Source organism: Chenopodium album, chromosome 3 (genome assembly GCF_948465745.1).
Source record: "Chenopodium album chromosome 3, dcCheAlbu1.1, whole genome shotgun sequence".
Taxonomy (NCBI): Eukaryota; Viridiplantae; Streptophyta; class Magnoliopsida; order Caryophyllales; family Amaranthaceae; genus Chenopodium; species Chenopodium album.
Genome location: NC_137836.1, coordinates 72598167 through 72615421, shown reverse-complemented (window position 1 = coordinate 72615421; position 17255 = coordinate 72598167). Strand labels below are relative to the sequence as shown.

At 34.5% G+C, this 17255-nt stretch overlaps 1 protein-coding gene across 1 annotated transcript; it reads right to left on the bottom strand.

The window, feature by feature from the left end:
* Positions 1-2599: 2599 nt before the first annotated feature.
* Positions 2600-15838, bottom strand: LOC145616314 (uncharacterized). Its single transcript, XM_081671016.1, has 5 exons — positions 14981-15838; positions 9090-9958; positions 8194-8887; positions 3702-4186; positions 2600-3459 (listed from the first exon to the last, which is right to left on the bottom strand). Exons 1-5 carry the CDS (start codon positions 15735-15737, stop codon positions 2791-2793), a joined length of 3474 nt encoding a protein of 1157 aa, XP_081527142.1. The 5' UTR covers positions 15738-15838; the 3' UTR covers positions 2600-2790.
* Positions 15839-17255: the final 1417 nt, after the last annotated feature.

Sequence of the window (17255 nt, the reverse complement as noted above, 5' to 3'; positions counted from 1 at the left end):
TTTCTTAATTAGAAATTATGATCCTTTTGTAGTACTACCTTTTTCTTTTCTACTAACTCATTATGTTAATGAGGATTTTCTTAATTAGAAATTCTGATCCTTTTGTAGTATTAACTTTTTCTTTTTTGACAACAACTTTACAGTATTTTCATGATTGTTTTATTTTCATTTTATTATCAGACGAAGAAAAAAAACTAACCTTAGGTTAGTTGGGTGTACGATACACACGGATGTATATAACAAATTCTAGCATAATAGGGGTATAAAAAAATTATAAAAAATAGATAGTGAGTTAATATTTTATTAAAGACTACTTACGGAATGTGAGATGAAATGGAATAATAAAAACTACTACTTGGAAATTTTGCATATGACCACCTTTTAAATCTTATTTTTTGCAAAAAAACCACATTTAAAAAAAAAAAATTGTTAAATACCACCAATTTTTTAAAAAATTGTTGCAACTTACCAACAATTGCAGGAAAGTGGATGTTGACCACTTTTTCCGACGTTGACCTAGAATGCGCATGTAGTCCAAGTGGCAAGGCATTAGTTCTTGGAGTGGAACAAGTGCATATATCTTTAAGTCGTTTTACAATAAATAAACGTACACCCGTTGTATACAAGTCTTTGTCAAATTTGCATGTCAATTTATAGATAATAATAATTTTTGATATAAAAGAAGGGTAATACTATACATTTCTTTTTGTTTGTCTCGTATTATTATTCTTATTTGTTTTTTTTTTTTTTAGATTTAGCTTGTTCATTAAAATTTTCAACTTATAGCCCACTTGTGCTCTCCATCTACTTTCTCATCAACTACAAAAGGCACATCATAATTGAACGATTTCCCATAATATTGTTGAAATAAAAATCAATTCCCATAATACATTGATTTAAAAATAAATTCCCTACATAGTGTCCACGTATGATCGTTTTTTTTTTGCTCTTGGTTCAACTTAAAACCGCTAATGGTAATAGCGATTTTAAAAAAGAGACCGCCTCTAACAATAATAGGTCTCTTTGCGTCCTTGGTTAAATCACAAGGCATAGTCTACAGGAAAATTATTTCAAAGAGACCGCCTTTCAATACGACATGTCTCTTTGTGTCCTTGTTAATTCTTAGCCCACAGGCAATTACACTTATAACTTCAAAGAGACCGCCTTTCAATAAAAACAGGTCTCTTTGACTTTATTTTACAAAAATTGCAAAACCGCTAATACCGTTAGCGGTTTTAAGTTGAACCGAAAACCAATCCTATGTGGACACTACTTTGGAATTTGTTTTTAAAACGAAGTGTCAGATAATATAAACTCCTTGATAGAGTGATTTCCATTGATCAATATTTATAGGGTTACAATGAGAAACCTAATCATATTAGGTAACTATAAGATATGTACAGATATCAAAGATAATCTTATACAAAATATATCCTAAACCTAGGATGAGAATATTCTATGGATATTCTCTATCACACCCCCGCAGTCAGAGCGGGAGAAAATCGGATGCTCAGACTGGATCTGAATCACGCATCGAACGGTAAGGATAGTATAGTAACCCATGATCAAAAGAGAAGTAGTAGACGTGTGCTGGTGATGACGATGAGAAGCAACAACCACGACCTACGTATAGTAGAGATATGCGCTTTTAGGCCGAAGGAGAAGAGTCACGCATATACTTGGGCCAAGTTGCAGATCCAGAGAAGAATAAGTTAAGGGATCAAACCATCATCAGGGAGAAGACACTACACTACTACGTGAAATCACAGTTGAAGAAAAACAAATAAAATTGCGCAAGAAAAGATTAAATCCCGCCGCTTGAAATTAATCAATTCTCAAAAGAGAAACCAGGTAGCAAAAATTAATACTCCACAAAGATTCCAAGTGCTGCAACAATAAAAGGAGCTAACTTGATAGCAAAAGAGATGTGCAAAATTTGATCTTATTGTGATATACCACCACCAGAACAAAATCTATGTGACTATGTGTAAAAAAAAACCAATGAGGCAATGTAAGAATCATTGTTGGTCATGGGGAGGTGGAAGTAGAGTGCGGCACATGGAGTAGGTTGGCAGATGTGGTTACTGCCAGTAGTGGGAGGCGGTAGTGTATGCGATTGCCAACAACGATGGAGGAGGCTTTTCGCGATTGCTACTGTTGGTAGAAGGCGCAAGGTTACATAAAGATTCTAAAAAAAAACTTTGAGAAAAGAAAAAAAAATATTCTATATGTGTGTTTGCGGAAGCATAAAAAAACTTTGAATATCCCGCCGGTGGGTTTAAGTTTCTAACCCACCAGCAGGGTGAGAATTTTTGTATAATGGGAATTAATTTCTATTTTAACAATATTAAGGGAAATCGTTCCACCATAATTAATATGAACGGTTATTTTTTTTTTTTTTTTTAAAATAATAATAAAAAAAATTAATATCAAGTCTTTCAAGGTGAAGTATTTGCCGGAAATTGAGGTGGGTGAAACAAGGGGATCAGAATCATCAGATCTTGAGGAGATAATTAAGAGTAAATTGCTGAACAACAACGAAATGAGTAAGCGGAAGAAGGCAATGTATTCGTAATATCAAGCCATCTAACATTTTGATTACAACCAGCAATTCAATAATGTTGTTATAAATAACATAAATACAATACCTTTACAAACAACAAACTTATGATATGCTAATAAGTAGTGTCAAGCAATACAAACTTATACAATCCCAAATAAAAACAAGTGTTATGTATGTACATACTATCAATTAAGTTACATATATATAGGACCAAATCGTCTGACTGGTCAATCGCGATGAAGGGTTGGCACAATTCGCGCAAAGGCGTTAGAGGCATGACAAACTATATCTTTCACTTTCTTACACAATTTAAGATCACGAAGATATCGAAAATACTTACGAGCGGCAGATGTCACAATTGGACCAACAGGTCCAAGAAACTTGACGACAAGATATTTTTGCATGAGTAGCATCAACGATAAGCACATTACTAAAGTGTAGATTGCAATCCAGGGCTTAACATGGATGGTGGTAGCATACACTCCTGCCATGAAAGACACAAGAGTTGTGTAGAATGATATTAAGAGCAGTAAGATGCTAAAATCCATTAATATCACCGACTTGCGTTTACTTCCGGTAGCGAAGATCCAAAGAAGACAAAATAAGACCATGGTTGAAAGGCACATTGTCAATATGTCAAAGAACATAAAAGCTTGGAAAGCTATCGATTTTACAAGAAGTGGAGTCCCAACAGCATGTTTGTCTTTGACATCTTTATCATCTTGGACTGCTCCACCTGGAACGGTGAATGCTGCTGTGTAAGTTATTGTTGTCAAAAGTGCTGCTATCACACCCATTGTGTTCACATAGTCTTTCATCTCTTCCGTAGAAATACCATACACACTTCGGTAACCCATCATTTCTACAGGATTCTCATTCATCAAGAGATTTTCCAACTGCATCAAAGGAAATTGATCCAAGTAATTTTATTTTATCAGGGGAACGAAATTTATTTCTCGGGGGGGAATTTTCGTGAATATATCAACAACTTTTTCATTATTATGGGTTCCATAATTGAATAAAGTTGTTGGTTTATTTACAAAAAAATGCCATGTGAGAAATTGGGACATCCCCTTAGATATATAGTTGATCAAACCAATATATAGGATAAAAAACAAAATAGTATAGATTTACTTACATCTTGCGGAAGATCTGGAATAGATGCTAATCGATCGCCGGAAGTGATACCATCTCCGTCTTTAATATTTAGAAGTTCCTTCGTCCAATTCAATTTTTCTGCAGGTAACCATTTATCATATGAACACTTGAGGATAAGAAATGCATGGGTAAAGCGTCGAGATTCAAGCGCCAGATGTAATGAGGTTTTCCCCTCCTTGTTTTGGATTTTCAACAGATCTATCAAATGCTGTTTATTTCCAATGTCATTAACAAATTCCTCCATCTTGGATGATGGTTGATTCACCAACATGTGCCAGAGTGTTTGGCCATTATTGTCGATAATTTTCGACGCTTCATTGTTAAGATCATCCATTATCTTAACAGTTTGTATGTGACCAACTTGAACAGCTCTCAGGATTGGGGTAAGACCATCTTGGTCTTGGATTAGCGCCGCCTCTACATTATTATCATGTACTTCCTTTATCACATAATGCGGCCACTCCTCTAAATCCATCGTGTTTGATTAGGCCCCAAATGCAAAATAATAAACAAACTCTAATTAATAAAATTTGTATATAAATTAGCAATAAATGGAGGGGAACTTGATTTATGTAAAACATTGATTACTGTATAAATCTAGGCCTATCAATTTTCGACCCGACCCGAACTTGATCCGTTTTTCTGAATCTTGAACAAAGTTTTTTGACCCGTAATCCGATATAATCCAAACCCATTTAACTTGTAATTTTTTAGGTCAAACCCGACCCGACGACCTGATTTTATGGTTTTTTTTTTTTTAAAAAAATTTTGTTTAATAAATACATTTATTTGAAAATTAATATTAGTTTATTGATTAAGTTTGATTGTTTGTCTACCATCGGACATTTATTTTATCCCTTTCTCATTTATCTATTTCATATAACTCTTGTTCAAATTCACACCAATCACCTACACCAATTATCGACCCACACTAATTGCATCATCTGTATAACCCACATCACCATTGTACATAGCACCGATTGACAGATATGTTGATATTATGTCAAGAAATATTATACTCAACAGTCCACACATATAATTATGTTGGTCTCTTCCTTAAATTTTGGGATGTAATTAAAGTTTTACTTGTAACTTTATTTTTTGTAAGTTTGGAATTGATGAGCTTTGGTGAAATGATGACGACTAAAAATAATATGGTGAAAATGTTCGATTAAAAAATTGGGATAAAAATAGCAAAGTAATCTTGAAAAATCGGGAATTTTTTAAAATTAAGGCTAAAAAAAAAATTAAATAAAAAATTGTTGTAAACCCGTTGGGTTGACCCGGACCCAAAACTTTGGGTTAGGGTTGAGCATTTCTGGACCCATTCTACGAAGTGACCCTACCTGAAATGATCTGTGACCCGTAGCGACCCGATCCGAACGACCCGATTGACGACAGGTCTATATAATAAATCCCTTGTTCCATCATTAATTGCTTATATTCCTAATCAGGTTTCCCAAGTTAAGTGCTTATTTAAAAGTTATACATAATATGTAATGGAGGTAGTAATATATAGTTCTAATTTACCTCTTTCATATTGGGTACCCTAACATTCCTATAGATTTTCTTGTAGTTAATTAAATTTTAACATTTTTCATATAAAATAAAACAACCGAATTTCTAAACCTTCATTGAATAAAATCCCATCAACAAGTTTCTCCATGTGGGATGATGGATGATTTACTAACATAAGGTAGATTATCTGACCATTATTGCCAACATTATTCGACACTGCATAGTTAAACTCATCCATAATCTATCTAAGTTGTACTCCCTCCGTTTCAATTTGTTAGTCCCATATACTATTTTGGGCGTTTCAAAAATATCTACCCATATTGAATGTATTCCACTTTTAACTTAGTTTTTATTTTCTATTTTATACATATTAAATTCTGATTGGTTAAATTAATTTATTGTGAATTGATGATATGATTCTAAGTAAAGAAATTACTCCCTTGATTCATGCAATTATGACTAATATTTTCCTTAAAAAAATAAAAAATTTTAAATTAGGCAAAACTATTTATGAATTTTGTTATTAATTTAATGTTAGATTCCAACTATTTCTTCTTTTCTTATTTTATGTGATTGATTCTATATGGGACTATCATATTGAAACAGAGGGAGTATCATATATATGACCAACTTGAACCGCTCTCATGATCGGGGTTAGACCATCCTAGTCTTGGCTGATTGGCCCCCTTAGATATTGATGATTGAAGGAGGAGAAGGCACAATGACATCATACAAGAGGGTTTGGAGAGTTTCATTGGTAGGAAATTTTGATATTTTCAAAAATTACTGCTAGTAAAATAGTAATTTTTTTTTTAAAAAAAAAAAACATTGCAAGTGGTAATTTCTAAGACGACAACAATAATAGGTATTGATTTAAGGTTAAGCAAACATCACAAACATAAACAAGTTTCCCACTTTCCCAAGCATGCGCGAGTGATCAAGACCATTAATAACCCAATTAGATTGGATATTAAACTACATCAATAATCGTTATAAATGATAAATAAAAGGGAAATTGAACATGGTGGCCCAATGATGGAAAATTCTATGTTGAGAAAAAATTATTAAGGCATAGTTTCTAGCAACCTTAAAGATTTACCAAACTCTATTTAATGCACTAATGTCACTTAAAACGGGTTAACCACTAGTTTAGGGTTAAATTATTAACTCTAATATAGTACTTTACTAACCTACCTCCTTTTTAACCCTTTTGTTTCTTCCCCTTCATTATTGCAGGCCAGCCTTCAAGGAGGAATAATACATTAGGGTGCTATAATGGAGGATAGAAAGCTCACGTTAACCGACCTCCCCACCATTGTATCCCCGTTCTTCACATAACTCTTTGGCGTAACCCCTTCTCCCTTACCTGCAATCCCTTTTATCTCAACCACCACAACATGTCTCCTCACCATTGTAGGCCCTTATTCGCCATTCTTACAACGCCATCTCTCCCAACCTCCACAACCATGTCTCACTCGGGCTACGGTGGTTTGGAGAACTCTACTCTAAAACAAAATCCCACAGATCAGACTTTGTTAATCCTTGTAAGAGGACCAACTTAACAAAAAGTTTAAGCTGATGGTTGAAGCCTAAGACTGGTTCATATACTCTATAACGCCCCCTTCCATGAGAGCCCATTGGGCTTAAAATGTGGATGCAACTTGGGCTTGACCTCCTCTTACCCGGTGCAAAATTAATTCTATTTGAAATGAGGGGTGGATGAAATTTGAACCCGTGACCTTTGTGTTGGATCTTGATACCATGTTAAAGAACCAATTCCTAAACCATTAGGTTACGCTTTTGTTTGGTTCTTTGACATGGTATTTGAGCTAGCATGACACAATGGTCACGGGTTCAAATCTCATCACCCCTTCCCCCCTACTATTAAGTCGAATATTAAACACTAGGTATGAGGAGGGCCCATGCCGCATCAACACTTCGAGCCCAACATGCTCTCGTTTAAGGGAATATGATAGAGTATAAAACATATTTTTTGGCTTCAACCATCATCTTACGCTTTTGGTTGAGTTAGTACGTTGACAATCCCAACAAGTTTAGAAGACAAAGAAACATATATATCACTTTGAATATAAAGTTTCTCATCAGGAAAAGAAGAAGCATTTGAGTATTTTTCGACTAGTGAAATAGTGTTGTTTACAGTGGCGGAAAAGGAGGAGAGGACGGAGATGTAGAGGGATTTATAGGAGAAAGAGTGAGAAAAAGCGGATTTGCATTGGAGAATCAACTTGCAGTGGTGGGGTTGAAGGGAGTGGAGTTTATTTTTGATGAGAAATTGCTACATTTAATTTAAAATGGTGGATGTGAGGGTGGTGGTTGGAGAGGAGAGTGGTGAGAAGAGGGGTTGAGAGGAGGAGAAGGTCATCAAGTTCTAGGAAAGCTTCTTTCATATCTTATAATGGTAGTTGTAGAGAGAGAATGAAAGTAGTTTAGTGGTTGTTGGTTTTGGGTTGGCATTGGGTGGAAGGTGGGGATGTGGGTTACCATGTAGAGTTTCCCGAAATCTATACTGCCCTATCTTCTTTTCCAATCCGATGTGCCAAATGTTACCTTATATTTTTTTTAAGTACACTATCTTTCTTAATTCTTTCATTAAACACTTCACCATCTCCCTTAGCTTCTTTAATCCAACCTTTTTCTTTTCTTTTTAATTTTACTCTCTCTACTTTCCATTTTTTAAGCCTCATTTTGACTTAAAGTTCCAAAAATTTAATTTTTATAATCATATTTATGGTTACACATTATACCCATAATGATTTATTTGTATTTCCTCACTCTTCAACCAATGCAATTTTCTATGAACAACACATGCATTGCAAGACCATAAGGCTAGTAAAATATGATATAGAATAAGTTTGATCTGAGAAAAAGGAAAAACAATTAGCTACGGAGTATAAATGATGAAAAATATTAATGTGTGAAAGATTGTTGCTTACCTTTGGAACTTCCAACTAAAAGATGGAGAGGTGTTTCATTACGTTTGTTCGTTAATCCATAAGCGGTTCTGCCGACTCCCAACAATATTACTAGTAGTATTATTGGAAATTTGGTATTTGCTTTGAGTGCTTCATGAATGGGTGTATTCCCTTGTACATTTTGTACCAACCATGGGTCATCATACCTAAATTGACGATCCCCTTGTTTTGTTTTTCCAATATACCCACTGACATTGACACTAACATTGGCCATGGCTCCATCCAGATCTTTAGCCAAATTAAAATAATAGGAACATTGTTCTAGTATCATAAATGAAAGGGATGATTTAGCCAATATTGTGTAGGTAACATGGTCTTTATCATGATTTAAGGATTCCGAAGTGCGACAATGAATCTTTGTATCATAAGAATTTTGCATGAGAATATGAATCGGAGTATCCCCATTAATGTCTGTTTGACCAAGAAGTATTGGATAGCTATCAATAACTCTCCAGATGAAATCCACACATTCATCATACGCTACAGGAGTTCTCCGTTTTAAGCGCATTAAGTTATGAAGCACATTTCTTCTATTGGAGTCTCTAGAGGACAATAAATTTATACCAAATTTGGATATTTTCCTCCTTAAGAAGTGGATATTTACTCCATCGATCACTCCATATTCTTCTAATGTCCTCTTCTCTTTCTTTGTCATCTGCATCGATCGTATTAGTCATCATTCCGTGCAATTTCAATTTAGACTAATAATTCACCAATACATAATAACTTTTGTAACCCAAAAAAACCTAAAAATATAAGATTCAATAGTTTACTCAAAACAATTATAGCAATTTTGGAGAAAAAAAAAAGGAGCTTTTGCAAAGTTGAAACGCTAATACTTAAAAAAGCAAGCTAACCTGATCATAATAAGTTAGTTGTTGAATGTGAGATGTTGAATCCAGTAGTAGTCGTGCCATTTTGAAGTTGAATTTGCAAGCTAAATCTAACGGTGTGTTTCCTTGATTATCCTTGACATCCTTAAGTCGATAAATATCTTGAATTTGCAGCAGATCTTTACCTTGTTGGTAGGTAGATACCCTATCAATCAAAAAATGTAAGATGGTTTTGCCAAAATTTATATCAACCTCTTTTGCAGACTCGGGGCAGTACTCAAGTATCAATTTGATGGCTTTTACGTAATTAAGTATGTTGAGGGAAATTGCTCTATGCAGCGGGGTTAAACCTCCTTCGTCATGCCAACATGCGACACTACTGTCTTTTCTTACCAGCATTTCTATCAAATTCACATCTTCATACCTCTTTTTGATACTATATTTATATAGTTCAAAGCACATGCCCAAGTGTCCATGGAAAAGTGCAACATGAAAGGGCAAGTTGCCATCTGAATTTTTGTCATCACACATCCCGTATTTATCAAATTCAAGGAGCAGCTCCAAAATGCGGGACTTGCCCACCTCTCCTGCAATATGATAAAGGGTGTCACCGTTGCTGTTCTTCTGGTCTATCAACTTATCAATTATTGACGTTGGCAACAACCTCTTTGTAACTTGTTCTATGATCTCATATTGCTCAAATCGGAAAGCAATTTGAAGGATATTGTCTCCACGAGAGTTTTGCCCCAAAAAATAGTTGCCATTTTCTATTTCTCTGTTTCGTATTTCCTTAACGGAGCCTACATCTCCATTCTTTGCCGCATTCTCAAGATCCGGCTCCAGAATTATCCGTGATGACCCTTGAATTTTGTTGTCCTCTGTATTTTGTAGCCCTTGAAAAGGAGAAGAAAAAAAAAAACCAACAGCAAAAGAACTGTCACCCCTCTCTCATATGATAATTCACAAGTACCTAATTGAACAACATTATCACCCTTCGATTTTTAACTAGCCTTTTGGCTTCTTCGATGTACTGGTATATATATACACTAGTACAAAATTGGACTTAAGTAACACCCATTGGTAACACTTTAAAAAATTTAGGATTGTTTGATTTTTACGTAACACTTTTGTAACATTGTCGTATTAAGTACCATTTTTTGTAACACATTAATAATACGTAATACTTTACGGTAACACTTTGATATTAGGTATCAATTAATTTGATATATATGCTCAATCCTTTTATTTTCTTATTAAATATATTTTTTCCTAATCTCATTTTAGAAAAAACTGATCAGTGTCCTTTATTTTATTTTATTTTAATTTTTTCATTCTAATCTATCTCATCCTCTTATTCTCGCTCAAATATCTGTTCTCTCTGAATGAGTTTAGATTCTAAAATCCATGAAGTCACCTTCATCATCATCTTCTAAATCATCATCATCAATACCATCACAACATATGGTACTACTACAGTGTTCAACACTTCAATAGAATTAGGGTTTATGTTCATCTGCATAATTTCTCTCTCCTATACGTCCGGCTTCTTCGCTTTACTCTTCTCCAATTTCTCAATTCCTCCTATTTTTGTTCCTTCTCAATGCAAAATCGTTTCCAACAATAAGTTTTCACTTCCTTCCCTCTTCTTTTTCCTCTAATTTAGGGTTTTCATGATGTTTGTTTTAGTGATTTTAACTTTATCACTACTAGAAAACTAGAAAACAGTCGTTTTGTTTTCGACAGAAAAATTCCGTCGGAAAACGTGTTTTTGACGGAATTCCATCGGAAAGTGTCGTCGGAAAAGCATAGGAAAAACGACCTTTTTCGATGGAATTTCTGCCGGAAACACTTTTTTGACGAATATCATGCACCGGAAAAGATATTCCGGCCTAGAAAAGTCCGTCGGAAAATGCTTTAAAAAAACAAAAAAAAAAAGCCTACACCACCCATACCAGCCCACTTAACCCGTACCACCACCCCATCAAACACCCAACACCACCCACAACCCGACCTCAACACCCACCAAAACCCTTAAACCACCACCATACACCACCACCAGCACCTACTTCTCACTATCAAACCAAACCCTCAATACATCCATCCAAACAGACAAAACATAAATCGAAAAAAAAAACCCAAAACGTACCCAACCTCACCAACCAGATACCGGAAATAAACACCCAAATCGCACTGAAGCGCACAACCCAAAAATTTGAACCGAACAAAAAAAAAGAAACGAAATCAGGTTGATCCCCAAATAGATCCACTCAAACCACACCCAATTAGATCCACTAAAATACTACAACAACAACAACAATAACAATAGCTCAAAACGAAAAAAAAAAATAAAAAAAACGAAAAACATACCTTAATAGAAACTTGTTTGAATTCTATCTTGAATTTGGTTTAGTAAGACCTAATTCGACCATGAAAAAAGTCTAGATCTAGAGTTTTCATGGTCGAATTTAACCTTAAAACCCTTGAAAACAAAAATAAAAGGGCATTAACCCCGTGTGCAACAATATTAGAGGTGCTTGCAGAGAACTTGGGGTTAAAACTATATAAAATAAAATAAGGAGAAGAAGAAGAGAAGAGGAACGAGAAGAGAAAATGAAGATTCCAACGAGAAAAGAACGAGAAAAGGAGATGGAGTTGAGAACAGAAGAAGGGGGCAGGAGGAGAGGAGAGGGGAACGAAAGAGAGGAGGAAAGCTGAGAAGAGGAGAGAGAAAGAGAAAGAGAAAGAGAGAGAAAAAAGAGGCGGAGTGAAAGAGGGATTGGGGTAGGTTAAAATAGAGTTTAGGGATTGGTTTTTATTTTTTTAATTAAATATTGATGGAAATTTCGTCGTAAATTTGACTTTCCAACAGAATATTCCGTTGCAAAGTACATAAATTCCAACGGATTATTTAAATTCGTTGGAAATATCTCACGGAATATAAATCTGTCGAAAATTTTGGTTTTTCCGACAGAATTATTTGTTATTCGGAAGCTGTTTGTCATAATTTCCAACGGATTTGTATTCAGGCGGAAATTTCCGACAGACTTTTCCGGGCTGGAATATCTCTTCCGATGCATGATTTCCGTCGAAAAAGTGTTTCCGACGAAAATTCCGTTGGAAAAGGTCATTTTTTCTACAATCGGTTTTAAGACGACAGTTTTTGATGGAAAAATTTCGTCAGAAAATGCCTGTGTTCTAGTAGTGAATAGTTCATAGAAAAATAAACCTAGCTTTTCAGAACATACTTTTAATTCACTACTACAAAAACTAGAATAAGAAACGCAAGATACAAAACGGTTAACTTAGATAGGCGATCTCTTGGATTATACAGAACACCTATCTAAGTTAATCGTTCTATTTGATTTTTTTTTTTAAAATTGTAATTTTATTTTATAGAACGTATTTCTTAGTTAACCGTTCTATTTGATATACCCAAATTTTACACTTAAGATATAGATCGCCCCTCTTAATTAGCTGTTCTATATGCTTAACATTATTTTTTTGAAAAAAAAAAACCTAACATATGAAAAGGCCCAAATGAATTCTAACCCTAACTCTTCTTTCCTTAAGATAGCCGTCAATCCCTTATTCTCCTAATTTATATCTTCTCCTCTTCATTTCATCTTCTTTTACTTCTTCTCTCCTCTGAAACGTTAACTCCATTCTATTCTTCCATCTTCCCTCAATGTCTTAAAAACTTTGAGCTGAGACATCCGATTAACCTCCTCACCACCATAGTGGTCTTATCCGTACCACCACTAATGTTACAAATAATTTAGAAAGACAACGAGCCTTGTTTTCCAACCCCAACTCTGATGTAGTGCGGTGCGTGAAAGTCCAGCACGAAAGATCGAACCATTGATTTTTATAGTCGAATAATGTTATATTTTGCTCTGTTTATGGTCTCAAGTTATTGCGGGTTTATTAGTGTTTAACTCTCAATTATTTATTCTAGACCTATAACTTTTATCAATTGATTTTTATGTTATGATTTGGATTAAATTCTTGTTTCTCATCTTTGATTGGTGTTTGGTACAACATCAATATTTGCGTGCACTGGTGGAGGCTCTGTGGTGGTTGAGATTGGTGCGAGTCCGATATTGAATAGGAGTGTGTCTCGCAATAGTTGGTTGCCACCGGCTCTAGGGGCTGTCAACGTTAAAACTAATGCAGCTTTAATGGGTTGTATAGGTGTGGAGCTTAGTCTGGTGGCCAGAAATAGCAGAGGGGAGTTGGTGGCTGTTGGGGTCCGAAGTGTTGTACGGGGGGTCTCGGTGAAACTAGTCGAAGTGTTGGCTGTGAGGTACGGGTTGCTGCTTGCTCGACATCTGGGATATGAGTGAGAAGATCGAGCTTGAATGGGACGCCTTAACTTAGTCTTCCTCCTTTTGATTTGGTAGTAAGTGATATTATTGTAGCAGGGGAGAAATGTCATGATTTTGTTTATTAATTACATTAGACGGTATTTTTTTTTAATTTCTTAGGCATGCGATGTAATTAATTGAATATAAAGGATAATAAAGTTTGTTTTAATTTGGTATTTAATTTTGACTTTTACAATTTCAATTCAATTTGTTTTATTGATTGATGATGTAGATTAGTATGTATGCAACCTCCCTGATGCAAAAATTAATATTTTTTTTAAAAAATATTTTTTCAAAAAAAAAATCAACTAAGAGAACTGTTATCTTTGCTAACCGTTCTCTATTATTCATTTTTTGTAAGCATATGAAACAGAATAGAGAACGGTTGTCTCTTCCATATAGAACGCCTCTTGTACCCGTTCTCTTTTCCTTTGCATATAGAACGCCTCTTGTACCTGTTCTGTAAACTTTACACATCGCTTAGCAGAAGAACGCCTCTGAGGCGTTCTATAAAGCCTATTTAACAGTTCACGTACTATTCCACTTTTTGTTGTAGTGATTGGAACATAATACTTAGGTTTTTTGACCTTGAACTCAAAAAAAATTTGAACATATGCAATATTTGTAAGAACATATGCAACATATTTTAGAAGTTATGTAACATGTTTTACAACTTACGTAAAATTCGAATATAGAACACGAATAGAAATTTAATTTTTACAAAGAATTAATTCGAAATCAGTTTATTCTTGATTTTCAATGTAATATAAAATAATTTTATTGTTGTTTTGTTTCTTAAATTCAAAAAAAGTTCCTTAAAATTTCAATCTCTATATATATATATAATTCCTTAAAATTGATTGGGATGAAAAAAAAAAAAAAATGATTTCACATATTTAATTGTCAATTAAGCTTGGTACACCTTACCTTGAGCTTGCAGTGGAGGTGGTTGTGGTTGGAGAGGAGAGAGAGTGGTGGCTATGTTAAATACGGGTCTGGGTCGCACCCGTCACGGAAGAGTGCAAGTCCACTACTTACAAGACCAAGGAGGTTTCACCTCAAAACCATATGGCAATGAGGGGAGTAGCCCCTTAGCCTTATATTGTGGTGGTAACTCTTGAATTCTTTCAATGCGGAATTTCATTACCACTACACTCCCCCTTTTTAGTGTTTAGTGTTTTTAGTGTGGGATAAGAAGAATGCTCACATGTGGGTTGTTCATGGGCTCAACAGGCTATGATGGCGGGGAGAAGAGAAAGAGTGATGGTGGTGGAGGTGGTGGCAGAAAGGCTTTGGAACATATATGTAGTGGTGGTGATGGAGGTTGAAGATGATGGGTTGGGTTTAATTTCAGAACATCTACCTTAATATTGTATTTTTTGTCCAAATTCTTTATGCATATGCGTAATGTTTGAGTGTAGCATGTGGATGTAACATAAAATTTTCAAATTAAGTGTGGGAATAACTACATATGTACATATGACAAAGTTATAGTACTACAGTAGTAATTACGTCAAAAAAATATTAGTATTAGAGAGATTAAGTAGTTACCACAAGTTGATAGTTTGATGATTGCGAGATGAAGAGGCGTCTCTATTGAATTGTTGATAACGCGAGCAAGCTCAGAATCTTGGTCCAGCAACAATTTAGGAATCTCATTCCAATTGTAATTGATGATTGCAACATGTAACGGCGTGTTGCCTTCTTTATTCTTCACCCTCCATGTCGGCTGCCATTGTACATTATCATCACGGAGCACCTTGAAAAAGCCCGCGGCGTCCACCTCTGCGGCAACATGAAGAGGGGTGTTCCCATCATTGTTGGTTACACCAGCCACCTTAGGTTGCTGCTTTACCAACCATTCAGCAACCTCAAAATTGCATCTGAGAAGTGCAACATGCAAGGGCGTGTTGCCATCTTTATTCCTGACACTCCAATCCAGCGGTTTTGCCTCCTTGTTGGCCTCCTGCTGCCCCTTCCCATATTCAAGGAGCTTTTCGAATGCCTCGATGTGGCCTTCTTCTGCCGCAGCATGAAGAGGGGTATTCCCGTCATTATCCCGCTGATTAATCAGCTTATCAGTTACTGCTCTTGGCAATAACTCATCTACAAATACTTTCTGAATAAACTCATATTGCCGATATTTGATCGCAATATGAAGAATATTGTACTTATCAGACGAGGTTTGCCTCAAAAAGTAGCCTTCATCACAATTTTCTAACTCTTTTTCTCGTGCATCCTCGAAGAAGCCTACGTCGCCATCCATAGCGGCTACGAAAAGCTTCCGGCTATCTTCCATGGATGACATGATGAATTATCAGTTTGTAATTGTTTGCTTGGTTTTTTTTTTAGGGAAAAAAAAAAAAGCATTTAAAAAGGTTAATTAGTAAATTGGTTTCACCTTCGCATCATTATATATACTACTAGCTTAGCTTGCTGGAGATCTTAATTAACTTGCTCATATTCTTTACTTAATGATCGAGTAAGATATGTTTCTTTTTCAAGGAAGATTGTATGAATTCCTTTTAACAAATTACTTTGTAACTTTATTTTACTCCTCAATATAAATCTACTTTTCATTTTTCTTTTGTATTTTTTCATCAATCATGTTGTTTATAAGTTATAACTCTACATATTAATTCAATATCATCATTAATATATGGTGTGGATTACGTTTACATTTAAATATCATTATGTATACTTCCTATTTGTCGTGCCAAAGAAAACCTGGATAACGCAAGAGTAAGACATTATAAAACGGAGTTTCTTTTAATATATAATACTCCCTCTACACGTATTAAATAGTTGCATGTGTACAATTTTGGACGATTTCTAAATAATTGTTTTATTAACTGCTTACCTTAAGAAAATTTTCATTCAATCTAAAATAACTCTAATAGTTATATTTAGGGAGTTGTTTGCAATATTAATTAGTCTCTAATTATGAAAGTGACCATGAGATCGATTAGTCAATCAAAGCCTTAATCCCATAAGTAGGGTCGGCTAACATGAACCAAATTTAATTTGATTATTCCGTCTAGTCATCGACATAAATCTTCCTCCTTTATCCCTTACGATCCAATGCTTCATCATCATGCAAATCCATATACTTCATATCCTTCCTAACCCCTTCCAACAAGTCATTTTAAAGTGACCATTAGAGCTAACAATAAAAGTAAGGTTCTCAAACTAATTTACTTGAGAAAAATAAAATTTCTGAAATATAGGAGATTGATATACTAATATCCAATCTGAATTTTTAATTCAATTTGGATTGGATTTGGATTTTAATTATCAGACATGTGAACACTCTAAGACAGTACTGATGAAGATTTTTTTGGTTAGTATAAGTAGTTGTGGTTTTGTGACAATTTTATTATTACACAATATATAGCACTATCAATTGTGTGGTGAAGCAAACAACAAAAAAATAAAAAAATAAATAATAAAAAAAATAAATAAATAAATTAGAAGATTAATTAGATTAATACTTCCTCTATTTTTATTAGTTGCCACATTTCATTTAGGAACATTTGCAAGCACATACGTATTAGAAAAAATTATAAAATTTTGATATTTGGAAAATAGAAATTGAGATAAGATGAATCTAAGAAAATCTCACATGATTATGTGTTTATCTAATACTAAAACGAAGCCAAAATAGATAATGTGAATAATGCAAAAAGTCAAAACATGTCAACTTAAAAAAAGGAGGTAATATATATATGGTATTTTAATTTTTAAGCTCATTAATTAACAAGCATGTGAAAGGAAGCCGGCCATACAATCATTATTCAGTCTTTCAAACATGCTTTTTACTTTTGCT